The 19561-nt window shown below is 36.3% G+C and overlaps 1 protein-coding gene across 7 annotated transcripts in view; it reads left to right on the plus strand.

The window, feature by feature from the left end:
* NLGN1 (neuroligin 1) overlaps positions 1-19561 on the plus strand; it is a 335493-nt gene that overhangs the window by 104939 nt on the left and 210993 nt on the right. For 4 of the 7 annotated variants that reach the window (XM_005146902.2, XM_005146903.2, XM_005146904.2 and 1 more), the window contains one exon: positions 12315-12374. The exons of the other annotated variants lie outside the window; for them this stretch is intronic. In XM_005146902.2, coding sequence (XP_005146959.1) covers positions 12315-12374 — 60 coding nt within the window. The remainder of the gene's footprint in view (positions 1-12314; positions 12375-19561) is intronic. 7 annotated transcript variants of the gene reach the window in all.

Genomic DNA, 19561 nt, shown 5'->3' on the forward strand with positions numbered 1-19561 from the left:
AACATTATGCTTTTATCTTCTGTGCATTTTGTTGATTTGCTTTAGAAAGTGCTGTTATTTTCAGTAGGTAAAAAATCAGAAGTGTCATATTGTCCCAAACCTGTCAACTCTCACCTAAATGGCTGTTGTGAAAATGGAAGCAAGGGCTACTCTGACATTTTGCTCTTAAATTTGCTATGCTTTTTGTAAATAATATATTGTCGTCCTAGACTTGACATTTTGTAAATCTATTTTATTTTGATTATCATTTCCTGTTCACTAGCTTCTGTGTTAAGGTATTCAATTATTAAATAGTGAGCATGAAGGTAAAGTTTCTTCTAGAAGGGCTTTGAGCCTTCTGTCCATTTGGGAGTCAACACTAGCTGTATAAATATGTAGTCCGAAGTAGTACTGCCTGTCTCTAAATTCTGCTAGATTAGAAGTGATGTGCTGATTTCCTTTCATGCTCCATTCAGTATAAGGATTTTAGCTATCCATTTGGGAATCCTTAATATAACTTGCAGAGCAAGTCAACTGTAGTTTCAAAACAAGTACCACGCTAATATTGAAAACATGTCAAAATGAAAGTGATTTTTCCTATGACGAGTATTTGATCCCACTAATCTTCAAGTGCTGGCAGTGTCATTTTGCTTTTTGACTGCTGAGATGTTTTTAGTTTTCCTGCCTAAAATTATGCTCTTCTAAAAATACAGTATGTAAATATGAGAAAATAAGAGAGGCCAGGCACTTTTTTCTGACAGCCTTCTATATAAATGCTGCCCCCTCAGTTCTCCCATCACTATTTGTCAGAGATACGCACTTGAGTCTGTCAAAGGGTGTGGTAATGAGAGCAGATATAATTATGTTTCTAGAAGTTGGTGACCACAGTCCCAATTAAATGGTCTTTAAGGATGCTTTGAAAGCTTTAAATACCTGAGAAATGTTTGACTTGAACTGTCTTTATTCTTTCTAAGATCCAAGTTAATGGAAAGGCTGTAGTTCTGAACACCAAGTTATTGGTATTGGTATTACTTTTTGATGTATTTCTATTTATATTTCAGTAATGCTTGGAGCTTCAAATGTGTGAGATATCTTTTTGTGTTACCAAAAGCATATAGAAGAACCTGTTTGTATATATGTGTACACATATGTTTATATAGCTACATATAACTAAAAGAAATTTGTCCACCTTTATTTTCCAAGAAGAAACTTTGTTGTGAGAGTGTTTTAAAACATTTAATATCTTTACATGCCTATAGATGTAAAATATCAGTAGTACTATCTCTGCCTGTGAAGTCACAAGGGACAAACATGTATGATAGCAAGAACAAGGAAACTCTGTGACTTTAGGTACCAGCATCAGATTGGGAAGTTCTGGCCAGTGCTGCAGCGAAGCCTATACAATCAATGATAGTGTGCAGTTCTGTCTAATTTAGTCTGCTGAGAATGACTTAGCATGGATGATGTCTACCTTGGTTGCTCACTATAGCATCAGATTTATCTTGCTGCTACTGAAAACACGGCAAGAAATGCAGTGATTTGGAGTTAATTTCAGGGAATTGAAAAGTGGATCAATGAGGTGCTTTGCCTATAGACTCCCTGCCCCTCTGTCTGTTGAATGTGAGGAGAGGGTTGGATTGCAGTCAGCTGTAGAACACAAAACATTCTCTTTCCCTTGACCACTTTTCTAAAGAAATTTAGCTCTGTGAAGTAGCTGAAGAAATCAGTTTTACTGATAGTGGCTCATTTGGAAAATTGAGAAAATTAGACTTGCACATTATTTATGATCTCTATGGTATGCAAGATTGTGGATTTCTAGATGGTAAAATATTACACAGGTTGCAGCAGTACAGTGCATTATGCAGAGCTCAAAGTATGCAGCTTAGCAGGATGACATGAAGTACATTGGGGAGAGGGGTGGGAGAACTTATTTCATTCCAAACTCTATATGAAAATATTATGCACAATTAACTTGATTTTCTCTGCAATGTTCAATTACATGGTTACATGAAGACCATTTTGCTCTGCTATTTAGGCTATGAAACTGGGTCTCAAGAGAGCTGGACTCTGTGCTCAGCTGTGCCATAAACAAAACTATATAGCTGCTGTAACACCAGCCCCTGCAGTTAATGGAATTAGCTCGGGAGAAGGCTTTTCCAACTGAAGGCAGATTGACAGTGTTTGTCCCTAGTAAAAGTAATTACTTGTGCAAGAATCCCAAAGCTCTTCCACCAGCTGAGACTGCTGTTCTGGGATAGTTTCTTTCCAGAGAGGAATACTTGGTGTCAAGATTACAAAGGTTATTTTTCCAGTTGTTGTTTTGGGCTGAGAACAGAAGGGAATAATTAAATAAGTAAAACAAGAGGTTTGGTTTTGGGTTTGTCTGTTTGTTTTCTTGGGGTTTTTCTTAGTATTTTTTTTAATCATATTTTGGTATTTTAGTCAAGAAGTAGCAGCGAATGCTTTCTGGTAACATATCTTATTGCTGTAGATGACCCACCCTAGCTGTGTGAAGCAAAACAAGACCAAAAAAACAAGCCACAAAGGCAGCCAAAAAACCAAACATTATCAGTTTTACCTAAATCGATGGTGGTTTTCTCAGCTGTGTCTCTTTCTATATCCTTATATGAAAGATGCACTTACTGAATTTCTTTAAAAGAAATTGAAGATTAATGTTGATATATTTATGGCAATTGGAAACTTTTTGGAACTGAAAATCTGGATCTTAAAATTGTGAATCTTCAGTTCTGTTGAATAAGCTAGATACAACTTTTTTTAAGCTCATGTTCTAAAATTAATTCCGATCTTCCTTAAAATTAGGAAGCAGTTTGATTATGACAGCTGTAGAAAGTAAATGCAGACTTTTATTTGAATACACAAAGACTAAAAAGCAAAGCTTGGGTAGTATATTCAAAAGACTTATTTTTTTAAATTATATTTATCCAGAGAATATCTGGGGAAAGTTAGAAATCTGTCTTGTTCCTGCTTAACTTTTACTCCTCAGTTGACCTCCTGGCCCACATGCAAATAGAAGCAGTTCTGTTAATGTCAGTGGATCTATATATTATTTGGATCTTTAGATTACAAGGTGATTTAGCCTGTTGACTTAAGAGAACTTACTCAGGGGCTTAAAGTTAAGCATGGGCATAAGTCTTCATTAGAATCTGGAGTGTTGTCATTACCTGTACAGAGGGAGAACTGATTTGTGATCTGGAAGCTCAGGTTGAGGCACAACTGTGTAATATTGCATTCAGTTCATTACAGCAGTTTGTCACCTTGGAATATGAGTATCTAAACCAGCATGAATTATTAATGCAAGTAAAATGTTAAAAGCTGTGTGAACTTGTGATATAAGCAAGTGAGGTGGCACTGGAGTGGTAAATGTTTATGATAGCAGTGGTATAACAGCTTTTGAATTTTGTTTTTCATGTCTGTTACCTGCCTATCCCTCACTCCTGGAGCTTTGTTCTCCAACTGTAGTGTTCCTGGTTGAATGCATGAGCTTTTTTCTGTTGTTATCAACTGTGGCCAGCAGAGCCGTGGTCCATATGAAGCATCCTTTTTTCATGTATATCTCCAGTGGGTGGCTTAGCCACTGCTTTAACGTGCCTGTGCTTTCCCTTAGTTTCACTGGAAGGAAAAAAAGTAATAATTACTTTCACTCTTTTCTCCCCTCTCCAATGTATTTTTTTTCATTGGCTAGAATAGGAGTCAGGGTGGTTCAAAAGCTACAGTGTGTAGAATAATTGTTAGGTTGTTGGTTCTTCTACTGAAGAGGCTCCTCCTTGTACTAAGCATACTCCAAACATGAGTTATGTTTCATTTGTAACCCTATATAAGGATTAGCAGGCAGCTCACCTAGGATACTAGCTGTGTATTTTATGGAAAGTTAGGAAAAGAAAAAGTACCTGTGGTGTCTTTGAACCTGCCCTGGGAAATCTCATTCTCCTGAGCGGTACTACTGTGCGCACTAGCATACAGGGTCTGATTGGAGCCAAAATACTGTCTGGCAGGACATTGTCAGGGTGCCAGTGCTGCAAGACATCCAGAAGGATGAGGTGTGCATGCTGCATGCATCATCAGGGCTGACAGGCATTTCACATAACCAAAAGCAGGAGCTGGGTATATAGAGTAATCTGTTGCAAACGGAAAGGGATTTAAAGAGAGGCTGAAATGAAGCTGCAGTTGGGATGCTGTCTGCAGGACATGTGAACATAAAGTGCTTTCACTTCTGAGAATACATAGAATTTCAGGCTGCACCTAAAATGTGAAGCAGAGGAGTGAAACTATGCATTCCCAGATTCTCATCTCATTTAAATTCACACGAATCTAATGTTCGGTAATGAAACTCCTTCAGATTTAAGTGAAATCAAGATCCAGCCAGTGTGATTAATTTTGTGAATAAAAAGGTCTGGGATTAGACATTCTTTCTGTGTGTCACTTTAGCAATATGCTGTTATAAAAGACACAGCAGGAGTTAGCCTTGAAGTGTCAGAATAGCTTCTTTAGTGACAAAGCATTTATACATGTAAATTTTCAAAGAACATTGGCAACCCTTTTATGGGCTCAATTTGCACCTGTCATTCAGTTGCTGATGCAAATTTGTGTTACTTGCAGCTCTAATTACAGTACTTGATTGTCATCACAAATCAGGTAGTAAGATGTGAAACAACTGGGGTTTGTGCCATCATTTGTTGTTAAAACACAAGTGCAAATGTTATCATTGAAAAGCAAAGTCTACCAGGACTTTGCCCGGATGACAATTACTAATACTACAAATAAGTACAACATGGAAGGAAAAGGTATATAAGCGGAAGAAATAACAAGGAAGGGAGTGAGCATGTTGTGAAAACAAGACGTTAATAAGGGAAAATAAAAAATAAATTTTTGCCTGTTCCAATGAAGTATTATAATAGGTATTTTTTTATTTAGGTGTTTCTTCAGACCTGGCTGCTATTTGTACCATCCACACCTCTTTTCTGTAAAGGATTTTAATTCTTTTATTTTTGCTGAGAACTAATTTTCTAATGAAATAAGGTGTTTTTTAGAAAATTATTCATCAGAATACTATTATACTGTATCTTTCTAATTTTTCATTACATTTATAAGAAAAAATATCAGTGTTTTAATTTCAACATACAAGAATTTGATTTTTAATTTTCTTCACTGAAAATGTTGAGGTCTGAAGATTGTTACTTATAACTCATTATTTTAAATTATAAGCAGGAGATAGTTATAACATGTTCTTGTGCTTCAGCGAACATCTGCTAGACTGTAATAATTCAGCACAGATATTTTTCAGTCTGTTGCATAAAAATGATAGTTGAAATAACAAAGGGTTGGTTGTTTTATATTTGGATGTGAGGGTAGGGTCAAAAAATGTGAGATGATTTCACTTCACAGGCTTTCACTGCTCAATTGAAAAAGTGAGCCTAAAAAGAAGAAACTGAAATGGATGGATGGGGGCACTTAATGAAGTTTAAAGATAAACATATAATTGTATTTGATATTTGTACTACCAGATTCTATGGTGTTGCAAATCATTAGTGAATTATTCTAATATCTGTATTATTTCAGCTGTTGGCCTTAATCTCATCTCTCTCCTTTTTTATTGAACAGATATCTTAACTAAAATAATGCTTATTACTATGGTGATTTCTAAATTGCTAGATCCATGGGGTCTACTTAACCTAATATAAAAGGTACTTTTTTTTCTTTCCCATTTTTCTCATTACTGAAGGAGAACATTTTGGCCTGAACAATAGCTGTATACCTGAGCACATATTTATTAAGTTTAGAGGATTTGTACTGTTGTTTTACAAATTGGTGTCAACTTGCAGCATGCTTTTTTTTCCAATTTTTTATGATTAATAGCTTTCCCAGGCCAAAAAGCTAATGACATCCACAGATTCCTTGCCTCCCACACACATGTGGTCCAAAAGGCCACAGATAATTTCTGCCGAATTGAGACCATAAAGGGAGAATTTATAATCAGCTTTAATGTATTTGGAAGCTAAAGTACCTTAGTCTTTCATCAAAGGGATTGATAAAAACCAGAATTAATATGGCTGGATTTAATTATTTGAGTGCATAATTACTTTCTAGCTAACTGGACAGGATGTATTTCTGTTATTATGAGCAAAGGAAAGCCATCTACAAGCACATAGTAGTCAAATAGCAAGATTTTATAATGCATCATGTTATGTCCTTAGCACTGATTGCAATACAAATAGAATAAATATTTGAATAATACTTTAAATAATGTAAGAACTATTTTTAAATTAAAGGAGTAGAGAGTTTATTAGAGTTCCTCCAGCACATAATGTTCACTTAGCTTTTGTAGCAAGAGTATTTGTTGCCTTTAGGAAACATAAAATGCAGTAATCGCTTCTTCCCCTTTTTAAACTGACTTAGGGGTCTACTTTCCCATTAACATTAATGAGAGTTATGGGTATGCAGCAACATCAGGCTAAATGAGACTAAACCTTAGAGAGCTTCTTGGTAAGTAAATTATATTTGCATCAGCATTTTAGAGTCTGTAGTATGTTCTTTTCCCTACATTATTTATGGTACCTGATTACTTTATTGATATTTAGTATTTATTGTATAAAATTTAGTGAAAAATTAGACCAGCAAAATAAGGAAGCATAACTATTTGAAGGCTTATATCTTAAACATAGTAGAATGGTCTTTTTGTGATGGATGCCCATTTTTGTAAGTGAAATGCTGAAAGAAGAGGACTGAGTGGGCCTTCACAAGCTACAGTAGAACAACAGTAAAAAGTCATTCTGGACAAAAGACTTCTGGCAGTAAACATTCTGTGAAAAGTATACACTTTTTTGTTTCATTGGCTCCTAGTCCATCATGTCTTAGTGTTAGTATTTTTAAAATTAGTTACCTGAAAAGAATGTTAAAATCATGGAAGAACCATAAAGAATCATACATTGACTAAGGAGTCAGGGATAAAGAAATAAATCTAGTTGAGAGATGCATTTAATTTACAAAATCATAAAGTTTCTCTAGAATATTAATTCAAACCTGCAAAAATAGCTGAAAATTATACACCTACTAAGCGATTTATTTCCAGACTTCTCAGACCTGACTAGCACCTGGACAGTAAACACCAAGTATTGCACCTTGCATGTGAGTGCTGACAGGAGCTACAATGGTCACAGCTGATGCTGCTGCATTAGTTGGAGCAGTTGACCTTGCAGACAGAATGCAGCTTGCATGAGGGCCAGGCTGTGCCATCAGGCTGTGCCGTCAGGCTGTTGGCAGTATGTCCTTGGCAGTGCTGCATGTGTGGACTCACAGAAATGCATCTGAAAGTGTGTGGAACAAGATTTCTAGATGAAGAGTGTCAGTTCAGGGGGAATCGGGCACTGTATTGTTTCCTTTTGTGAACACTGTATTGTTTCCTGTAGAGTGTTTCCTAGTCCTGGAGAGGACTTCCATCTCTCTCCCTGTAGCCAGAGGCATTGGTTCAGGTAAGAGTCTGATGGCACTGTCACCTGGGACAGTTTCAACTGATTGCTGTGAGACTGTAGTTGTCTCTCAACTTCCAGGAGCTCTAGAAGCCTTGTGCTTCTGGCTGCTCAGGACTGACTCAATAGATGTTGCATGTATTGAGTCTGACTGCAGAGAAGAGGTTTCTGCTCATCTTGTATCAGAAGTGCTTTTTTCCTGGAGCAAAGTGAAGCAGCTGAAATACAGCAGCATGACTGCAGTCTGTGAGGGGAGGACAGGTCCCAGCTGCTTCTTGTGCTGTCACACACAAGGTAGGGTAGTGCTCCTTTTGCTTTTGTCCCAGGAAACTTTAAATAAACCAGCCCACAGCACGTAAAGTATAATTGTGCTGTGGCTTTGGCAGCTGCATTCTTGTCTGTGCATCACTCCAGCCAGTGCACTGCAAGCAGCTGCTAGGATTCTTGCTCACTGCCTGTGCAGGGATAATGTCTGTGCTCTTTGGGAATGCTTCCACCCCAGGCAGAGCATCCTACTGCAGTTCACTAACTCATCTTCCCTGTTGGTGCTGTGGCTTCTTACAGACCCTTCAGGGACATGCACTCAACTCTCCCTGATTTAATGGCACCCAAGCAGATTGATGATGAGGGCAGGACGTTTCATGACAAAAGCTTTTCCTTGGAACAGCTCTAGACACTGTCAGGTTGTGTTTTGGGTAATGCAAAGATAGGAGGTACCACTGGGAGCTTGGAAGATGCTGGTTTGAGAAAGCTGTGTGGAAGAGAAGACAGTGGGACAAGTGGTCTTTAAGACCTCAGAAACCCAGAGCTTCTTCCCTGCTGAACTTTGCAGCTTCTTGGGAAAGTTTGTCCTGCCATATCAGAAATGGTCACTGTATAGACACCTAAACCCAGTGAGAGAAGATTATGGAAAGAAGGCTGCTGCTGGAACTGACCTGCAATTTGTATTTTGTGAAGAGGAAACTGAGCCCAGGACCAGCTTTAAGGTCCTTTCCAACCCAACCCTTCTATCATTCTATGATGCTACGATTCTGTGTGGCACTTGTGGACATGGTTTACTGGTGGACTTGGCAATGCTGGGTTAATGGTTGGACTCAATGATCTTAAAGGTCTTTTCCAACCTAAAAGATTCTGTGATCCTATGATTTCAGTCCTGATCAATTTTTACTTTAAAAGACTATTGCTCTTACATTTTGTAGGCTGTTTCTACAAGACTTGATTTTGTTACCTGATAGTAATGTTTTCCTGTGTAAGAACTCAAGATGCCGGTCTTCATCATCATACAGACATAGTGATGCTGTTACACAGAGAATCAGAAGCAAAAGCCACTTCTTACTGATTTTAGATTGAGAATTACTGCTGAAATGGGTGGAAGTCTTAATCCAAAGCTGCTTTTAATACTACTTTCACTATTTAAAAAAAATTTCTTCAGCAGCCATACATGTAACACAGGCAACACAGAACATGAACAATCAAGCTCAGAGCTCTTCTTCCTCTTTGAAGATTTAGGATTTAAAGCCACTTCTTTTGGGGAGATTCCATCTGGAAACAAAAGGAAAATTTTTCACAATGAGAACAATCAGCCACTAGAGAATCCAACACCTCCCTAGGAAGATTATTCCAACGTTGGACACTTTTTAAGATTTGACTGGATAGGGTGCTGGGACATCTAGTCTAGGTTATGCTTTGCCTAGAAAGGTTGGACCAGATCATCTTTGAGGTCACTTCCAACCTGGTATTCTATTATTCTATGATTCACTTGATCTTGCTTTATGCCACTTTAGACAGGCATGTGCACAATGGGTCTTGAGCTGATGTTTCTTTCGAAGATTGCAGAGTAATTTACGAATACAAATCAAGTTCTACAGCATTCCTGTATATATAGTTAAAGTACAGATAATAGGTAAGTAGTTTCTTACCTGGTGCATGAAGACCAAACTCTGCTTTCGTTTCTAGACTTCAGATAGCATTGTAACTCTAGAAAGCAGAAAATTGGAAGCATTTTGGTCTATGTTTCCCTAATCTAGCTATTGTTGAGATGTATTTGCAGACTGGAGCAAACTTGTGGCAGAAATCTTGTCTTACCTCTTTCTTAACAGAATATAGTTAGTATTGCATGATGGGTCTGTCATGTCTCCATCAGGGATGAGTCCCCCTGCTTAGGGGATCTGGCAAGCAGAGCCCCTCTATTGTGAATACAGATATATTTTTAGTCTGTGAGAATTTAAAAATAGGTCAACCTCTTTGCATAAAGGAATTGTCAAGCATTAGAATAGGCCGCCTGGGGAAGTGGTTGAGTAACCATCCCTGGAGTAGTTTAAAAGACCTGTAGGTGTGGCACTCAGGGGCGTGGTTTAGTGGTGAGCTTGGCAGTGCTAAGTGAACATTTGGACGTGATGATCTTAAAAGTCTTTTCCAACCTAAATAATTCTATGATTTTATAAGGAATATGGTCTGATTTTATTTTTTATGGTGTTCAAAAAAAGTCCTAATTGCGTAAATACTTTTTCTTAATTTTAATTTTTCTAATTAATTAAATTACCCAGCTTATTTTTAATAGCTAGCTTGAGGTATATTTCACCATATTGTAACATCAGAGGTGGTGGGGTATCAGTCATTTGTACTGAGATGTTTGATGCACTATGTAACTGCTGTTGAGATCTGGAACCATGATCCACACAAAATACCTGACGAAGGCCAGCTATTAAAAAGATGTAACATTCGTTGTCTTGGTTTCATCCAGAAAAGAAATTGTCCCTCTGTGCAAGTTATTTGGAGAAATACGTGCTGCTTGCCTTTCCAGATGCTACATTGTTCCTTTCTGGTGACTTTTAAAAGCTTAAAAAATAACAAGATGACATTAAAAATGTGTATGTATACATGTGTATATATCTTTGGTTGGGTTTGGCTCCCCATTATTAAGTGCAAAGCCTTTAAAATTCTTAAGTTCATTTTAAGTTCCTGTTCACTGTGCAGAAAAAAACCCAACATGAAATTATTGTTATGCTTTGCATACACCCATTATTTTTCTAGTTTTATTCTTTTAGAAGTAAAGTTGTTGTGGAGTGAGAATGATGGGCACCAAGACATTCAAATGTGTGCATTTGGATAGGGTCAGGTTACTTAGATACCATATACTGTAAAGATTATATTCAGGGCTTGTATTAGGAAAAGCTATTGCATCACCAAGGCTCTGTACTAAACAGAGTGATTGTTACAGATGTGACTATAAAAATGCTCATGTTTAATTTACGATGTATAATGGTAGTGCTCTGTATTTAGAATGAGTTTAGAGCCATACTCCTGGCTGACGCAGTAACTGAGGTACTCAGCTTTGGTTTTCAATAATATGGCCCAGTTCCTACTTCCACAGTTAAAACCTCATGGTACTTCATGGGTTGTTTCTGTTTCTCAAATCTCCATGCACCTGGTACAAACATTTTATGAATCTATTTTTTTATTAAACATATTATTTAAATACATGGTATTTTCCTATAAGTGACATGTTTAGTGCTGAATGACTAATATCCTGTAAAATAACAGAGCTAGAGAGAGCTTTTGAAATACAAATGTTTTAATACTCCTTGGTGCTTAGAATTAATGCATGTCTCTTGCCTGTATATACTGCAAATATCGACACATACTGTTCATCTCTCTTTTGTTGTTGTTTTTGTCTATTGCTATTTTATGCATGAGAAAGTTCTTGTTTTCTACTCTGTACTTGGCCAGCTTTTCCTTTTTTTGTTACTTAGTCCTGTGTTCGCACTGATTGCTTTTTTGCATGCAAATTACAGAATGTCATGTAAATGAGAAAGCTCTGAAAAGAAAAGGAAAGATAATGCTGAGTTCCAGTTGTCTTTTGTTTGTGCATAAGTGTGTAAAATATATGACATGGAAATAATCTTTAGAATGGCCTTTGACTTTCCTTCTGGTGTATTTTTTTTTATTACTCAGGAAAGGAATGGGTATTTCCCATTGGAAATATATGATGAATCTGTTACCACTTGCTAATAATACAGATGCTGAGCATGAAAGACTTTTGCCTTTCCATCCATTTATGGAAATAAAGAATTATGATTTATGTATTTTGCCCAGGCTAAAAATTCAGTTCCATATTCAATGCAACTTTTGTATACTGTGCATGAAACCCTGGCCCTATTGAAATCAATGGCAAAAATCATTGTCTTCAGTTGGTCTAGGATTTCACTCTTGTTTCTACTTCACCTATGGATTTTCATGTTTCTTCACAAATACATCAGCAGGTAGTCAAAGGTTACAAGGGAATCTACAATTCTATTTAAAAGAGAATGAAATGAGTGTGGAAAAAACAAAAAAAAGATAAACCCATGCTTATCTTTGTAAATTATAAGCTTGAATGGTTCAACTTACAGATGTGAATTAGCATTTCACAGAAAATACTGTTCTAACCAACTGTGAAGACATTTATTAGCCACCTTATTGCATCAAACGCAAGAGGTAATTTGGCAGTTCTTGTCTCCACTATTCCTAATAACAAGAACAAAAACCAATTAAATTAAGTGGATAAATATAGTTTATGGTGGGTATGCTTTTAGTAAACAAGCCTTGAGTCTTCATTTAAAAACAATAAAGCACTGGGCACTCTTTGGTTCTTGTGCTAGATGTTTCTAATAGCCATACCCCCTAGGGAAGGTTTTGCTGTAACGTTTGAAAAACATAATGAAAATTTGGTTGTTGGAAACTAATATTTCCATCCCTGCAAATGTTTTTCTTGAAACATCCGTGGGAATTTAATATTCACTGTTTTTTTCCTCAGTCTTGTATATTCTTGAATTGTCTTTTTTCCTCCATTTTCTCCGTTCTCAATCCTAGGTCCCCTTACAAAGAAACAGACAGATGATTTAGGTGATAATGACGGTGCTGAAGATGAAGGTATTTTTTTGCCGCCAAACTGATTTGCATGACAAGGATCCCTGAAAATCTTTTTTCTCCCCTCTTTTTTTGACTTCTTGTCTTCTTTTGAAGAGTTTTTTTTTTAATTCCCATTTTTGATGTGTTTTGTCTTCTTGCTTGTTGTTATACATATATATTTTTAATTTTTTTAAAGAAAGAATGTTGTTAAGTTCTACATTTTGATACAAAACAGTAACAATATTTAAAGAGGAGGTTTTTTTGTTTTCTTGAAATGGACTCTTAGTATGTTGCATCCCACCTTTTGACTGAATTTTGTCCATAGTATTTAAACTAACACTCTTTTAAAGTTTCTCTGTACACCTTTTTGCATGTTTTCTAACCCTATGTATTTCACTAAGTACAAAGATGTTTCTTTTTTCACTGACATCATTTTGATAAACATAGAAAATGTTGTGTTTATTAAAGGAAAATACAGAAAATTCTTAGAAAGTGTCTCTTAAGCAACTGAATTTCCCCAAATACAAAACCTTTTCATTTACATTGCCATGAACAAACAAATGCAAAATTACCCCACCTCCCTGTAAAAGAGTGGTAGCCCTAGAATAGCAGACAATATTTGCAATCGATTAGGTTCTGTGCAGCACTAGAGAATTCAGTGGAGCTAAACTGATGGTCATCTAAAGGAATTTGATGCCTTCTGTTTTTACAAGCATATAAACATGCCTGTCTGCTTGTGCTGACCCTTAGAAAACCATATTACCAAGTAAAATTGGAAGTTTGAAATGTCAAGCATATTATTCTGGTTATGAATTATGTCTATTAATCAAATAATTTATGCAGATTTGATATTTTTTCAGGGCTATGAAGATGGTAACAAGAGGCCCTTTCTCCAGAACAGTGTCATCCCTTCAAGTAGACATGCTTCAAAGTTCTGAATCATAAACACACACTCTGTATATTTTATGGTCAACAAGTAAAACAAATTACCACACGAGACTGGTAGAGTTGTTGGTTGCTTCTCTGTTAATATCTGGTTTGGGGTTTTTTTGCCAGATATTAAGAGTAAGCCTAACTTGTACTTAAAGGCTTTTAATTCAGAAATTTTTCATCACGGAACATTGTTTTACTCAAACAGAAACATGCAATCTTATGACAAAGATGAAGGAAGGCAAATATGAGCATTTAACTTCTTGCCCAATAACTGAACAGAGCCTGAAAATCTCTGAAAGCTCTCATGTGTTGTGGTTTAACTCAACAGGCAGCTAAACATCACAGAGCCCCTTGCTCACTATTCCTCCCCACTCCCAGTGAGATGGGGAGAGAATTGGGCAGGGACAGAAGGGAAGTGAAACTTGAGATAAAGACAGTTTAATAGGACAGACACTGAAGGGAAAAATAATAATAGCGATGCCAGAATTAGAATATACAAATATTAGAATATATGAAGGAATTAGAATATACATTAGTTCAAGACAAAATATTGCAAGGAACATTCTTGCATGTTCTCCAAGACTTGTGATAGTGAATTTGGCATTGGAGAAGTTACTCTGCCTTGTTTTAACAATATGTTTTAAGAAACCATTTGAAACCTGGATTGGTCATCCAGTGGACCTTAATGGCTCTTCTAAACTGCTGTATAATTGCCAAGACAGATGCTAATGACTTTATATTTGTTGAGTCCTCCTCTGTTTAGACCCTCACTAATTTTGCTAAAATTCAGCAGTGAGTGCTTGCTATCACAAATCAGTGTAGTAAGTAGAATCAGATGAGAGTAGGGATCTCAGTCTTTGGAGAACAAGTGACCATGTCAGAGAAAACCTGTCTCCCACACAGACAGCTGGAGAGAGAGAAAGAGCTGTAAGAACACAGCAGTCAAACTAGAGGGGAAGAAACATTTACAACACTAATAAATCTCTGTAATTGATAGTATTGGGATTAATTTTCTCTGGAATACAAATGACAGGTTTGTTCTTTCCATGCCAGCAGAAGAATACAGGCAGTAATTAGACTTCTACTGCTTCTGAGAGTCATAGAGAGGTGGGGCAAATTTAAATTTTTATGATCAATAGACACTGAATGCTGCTAGGATATCTGCTTGGTTGGTAGAAAACCTATTTACTGAGGCCCTGCATTTCGCTGTCCCTCAGTGGAGGAGCAGTATGAGGTGACCTCCATTCTGTGAACCTGCTTTTCTGCATTGAATCTCTAGCACTTGTTGCATGTGCAGAACTGAAGTGTTCACGAATGTAAGTCATGGAGTTGGGTATAAGTAGCAGGAAAGAGAAGGGCAAAGCAAAAAGCCATCTTAGCTGTCTAGATTTATGCTAAAATATCAGTCAAATCCTTCAGATACATTTTGCACTATGGTAGTGTTTATTCAACGTAAAAATCTATGAATGAATGTCACAAAAAAAAAAAACAAATGCCAAACCTCATGAATTATAAAGTTGGAATATTAGGGAGACTGGGTGATACACGGTGAAAAACAAATGTGTCATACAACCATAGAATCCATGCTACATAAATAATGTCCACTGATTCTTAAAATGCTCCGGACATTCTATGTATTAAGAAATTTGAAGCTCCCATGTCCATTTCTTGTATTGTACATTTCCTAAAGAAAGATCTTTAATATCAGCTTCTTGGATCAAATGTCTGAAAAGTATTCTATATTGCATCACTCAAGCATCAGAGTTTGATGAGAAGGTTTAATTTTAAAACAGCATTCAATAATCCTACTCCCATCTGCTGCACATGTCACTACCACACTATTGTAGTCCAGACCTTGCCAGCACAAGCACTGGAATCAGTAATCAAACTTGGATCTCTGGTATGTACTGCAACCAGTAGACCAGGCTTAATTAGATCATTTTTCATTTTTGTTTTCAAAAGACCCAAAGGCAGTGGTGCACATTACCAACTAATGATCTGCAAATTTGCTGCTTAAAAAATGAAGGTGTTTTCAAATTCTGTGAGTGGGAAATTTGTGATAAATCAGAAATTATATAAATGTATTTTCCCGCAGTCTAGATGAATGCTGATTTCAATTTAACCCTTCCACATCTACACTTGAAATTGCTTACCTGTTTTTCAAGAAGTATAGAAAAAAATATTAAGCAGGCACCAAAAAACAGAGTACCAAAGTATCTGCAACCAGTGAGCACTGGGGCTTTTCCTCTTTATAACAGTGGTGGATATGCCTATTTGCTGATACGCAGCTAAGCAGTATGTAGTGTAGATGCAAGTTTTAAGTTGCTGAGCAGTTAAATAAACTATACCCTCCCCAGTCTAGAAACAAGGCTTAGTTTAAAAAAGTAGACTGTTTTAATCCTAATATCTCAGTCTTAATTTTTGTAAGGTAATAATTTAATTTGATTTAATTTGCTATAGCAAATCATAGCAAAAAAAACCCCAAGTGACTCTTTATGCACTCTTAGTTCCAATATGCTAAAATACTTAGTGTGATTTAAAATACAGCAACAGAAATCATTAATCAGCCTATGTTCTCAGGGATCAGAACTGGACTTCTAGGTAGTTAGTGATGTATGAAATATTGTGAAGGATTGCTCACAGATGAATTCTTCTCAGCCACCATTCTGTCATACAGAACTTACCTAGCACATAAATCTGTCAATATTAAATCCTTATTTAGTCCCAGATGTTCTTTAGGCATCTCTGTTTTTAATGTTTTCAGCTTCACAGTATCCCTCTACGACAGAGGAATGCTATTATTCAATTTTTAGAAATGAGGAATACAGACGCTAAGTTTGAGGAATGCAGACACCGTGTCCATCATAAAGCAGGGAACTGAGAATACATGCCTCAGAAGTGGGTTTTGCACTGTAATTGCTAGATGTTTCTACCCTTTCCCTCCCCATTCCAATCTCTCTGTGAAAAAGGAGACAAATTAGGAACAGATGTTGCTGTTTGTTCACAGGCTGTAACTGTGATGATTCTGATCATTTAGTCTGATGCTCTGTCTTATATGGGCTATTGGACTTCATTGACAAGGAAGGTTTTGGTTTAGAGCATGTTTTAAATCAAAACAAACAAAAATCCACTCAAATTTTAAATTGCTAATGATGCAGAATGCATCTGCAAATCCCTTCTCATGCTTAATAGACTGGAGCATCATTGGAGCAAAAAGAGCACATTTCAGAATTGAGGATCTTCTCCAAAAAAATCCCTATTGCTCCATTAGTATTAAAACAGACTAGGTTGCTAAGTTTGGCATTTTGTCTGCTTTCAACTGTCATGGTATTAAGGAAAGAGAGAAAAAAAAATCTCCATCTGGCATTAGTTCATTTTTGGACTTCAGAGATCAGTAAACAGCAGAACACATTTGTCTACCTCACAAAGCAACCACATGCTCCAGCCTTAATTACAGCCTTGAATGAGTTCCACCCAGGCTGGAATAACACAGATCTTATCACTTTAGGTGAACTTGCTGACTCATACACATAGACATATATGTGATTCCTGTCACCCATTCATCTTAGTTCTGTGATGTCAGCTCCCAAATACAGATTCCAATGTAACTTGCATATTAAATTTTGCTAATTATATTTTCACTTTACACTGAGAACCTCAGGTCAGATTATGTTGAGTTTTTGTGGTGATGTTATTAATACTTGGAAATGTGCATAATAAAAGTTCTGAAAGACCTTTAATTTAAGCACTGCTTTGGGGCTCCATTACATTTTAGCACTGCCAAGCATTGCATGTAGAATGAAAAGTCTGTCAGCTTTTGCATTTCTAACCATCATCTTTAATAATTTAAAATGACACCTACCTGGCTGTTGAGGTCCTACTCTAATGAGAGTCCAATGCAAATTCTTTTCTGTAAAAGCACAGGCCTTTTTTTATGTTATAATATACATTCATAGAGTCCTCCATCAGGATCTCAAATAATTTTTTAGGTAGAGATAGTTAAGTGTTTGAGGATGCACAAAATGATCCACTGGTTTGACAGATATAAAAACAAACAATGAGATAATTCTATTTTCTGACACGTGGTGGCTGCAGGCTATATTTTAAAATTAAATGTGTCTAGAACCTTGCTGACACTCCTATCAGAAGTTAAATAGTTACTCTAATAGTGTCAGGACATTTAGTTTTATATCACATGTTAAAAACATAGCATTAATGGATGTCTGCATATTAGCACTGTTAAGTGCACTAGCTTATTAAAATAGCAGGGTGTCTATGAGGCATCTGATAGATTTGACCTGAAAGGTCAAATACTGTTAAAAGGCTTTTAAATCATTAAGAGTTGCACTGATTGGTACCACGCTGTACTTACATATTTTAGGACAAAAGCTTATGGAAAGGCTACACACATAGCCATATTCTGCCTAAGGTGTATGTAGGTTTTAGAGTAACCAGTCTAAAAGTTTTCCATGTTCTTGTGCTGTTTCATATTCAAACGCCAAGATTTACTTAATGCTCTATGTCAAGGTGTTACGATTCTTTATAACAATTAACAAAATGATGCTTGTGACATAGGTGCTTAAGTAACTAGTTGTTTCCCTTAATGCTCTATGTCAAGGTGTTACGATTCTTTATAACAATTAACAAAATGATGCTTGTGACAGGTGCTTAAGTAACTAGTTGTTTCCAGGGAGGCTTTCTTCCTTTCCTGTTTGGTTGTTCCCTACAAATTATACTTGCTAGGTCACGTGGGCCAATTCACATCAGCTTCAAATGACTGAAGCTACAATTATGTTTTGTTATTGATGATAATTGTGACTGGTATTCACAGTCAGACCCAGTTCCCTGTTGTGTGATGTTACAAACATAGAATAAGACAGCCCTATTCCTAAATTGCCTGTAACATAATTAAAACTAGACATAAAAAGTAGATGCAACAAACATTAGAAAGGTACAGAACAGAGGAGATGATTGAAACTGTAATGAGAAAGTTCATGTACATGTCATAAATAAGACCATTCTTTGCTATACAGTAAGACCTATTTAGATATTTTATGAGCTAGCAATTTAAAACTGAACAAATCACAGCACTCATAACCGATGCTGTGTGTGAATGAAAACAGAAGAGTTTTATTTGAGAAGGATTTTGAACAGTACTATTACTGCGTGTGTCTTTGAAAATATTTTTCTGCTTTTTAATTAAAGCAACACTTCATAAAATCCAAAAAAAGTACAGTACACAACTAAATTAAATCAGTATATAAATCTACATTGGCAGAAATACCACATTTGCACCCCAATTCTTCAGGTTCAGAATGAGCTACCTCCACAAGTAGCTATTAATCTGCATCCAGGAATAACTATTAATCTGCATGAGAATGTGTAGCGACAGTTTACTGGGACCATTCCAGCATATGCATGCAAAGGACTCATACCAGCCAGTAGGAAAAAAAAAAGTGAAAAGTGTATCAAATCATTTACGGTCAGCTTTTGAAAAGTATCCAAGTGCCAAAACTCAGTTATTTTCTTTGATGAGTTGGACACTTAACTTCAATAAACACTTTTGAAAAGTGCATCTTTCTTGCACTCTTGTACAAATACAGAATTTCTCCTCATAAAATTTTTCCTCTTAATATTCTCCAAGAATGCAATCTTAATACTTCCTCCATTTTAAAGGATGGTAGTTTTGTTGGGAGAACATTTACTCTCAGGTAGAAATAAATTCTTGATTGTTGTCTGATTTTTTTTTCTTTCTTCCTTTCATCTTATTGTTTAATAATATCCACTAGTTAACTACATCTGCAGTTAAACAGTTTTCTCCCAGCTAAATGTTCACACCTTTCAAATATTCCTTGCTATAGGTTGCAGCAGTGATCTCTGATGTGGCACATAGGCAGAGATGAAAATCAGTCTGACTGCAACCTGTACAAGAATATTAGTAGTAGGAAATAGCAAAAGAATGATATAGACAGAATTTACTCCGAGAATTACACCTTTATAGATCAGGTCTCACTCATGAATGTGTTCTTCTTTTGTCAGAGGAAGGATACCCATTCTTTTCTAAATATTCCAATATTATTTTCCAGATAAACAGGCCAGTACTACCAACATTTCATTACTGTTCGCAGTTGGTGCTCTGTAATTCTATGTAATTTTAATTAAAGAGGAATTCTGAGACAGTCTCCTCCTGTGCTACCACCAAGCATACAATTAACTGTGTACAATTTCTGCTGGGAACAGTCACACAGTGATTTCAGATTAATAATTTATTATTG

This window comes from Melopsittacus undulatus, chromosome 6 (genome assembly GCF_012275295.1).
Source record: "Melopsittacus undulatus isolate bMelUnd1 chromosome 6, bMelUnd1.mat.Z, whole genome shotgun sequence".
Taxonomy (NCBI): Eukaryota; Metazoa; Chordata; class Aves; order Psittaciformes; family Psittaculidae; genus Melopsittacus; species Melopsittacus undulatus.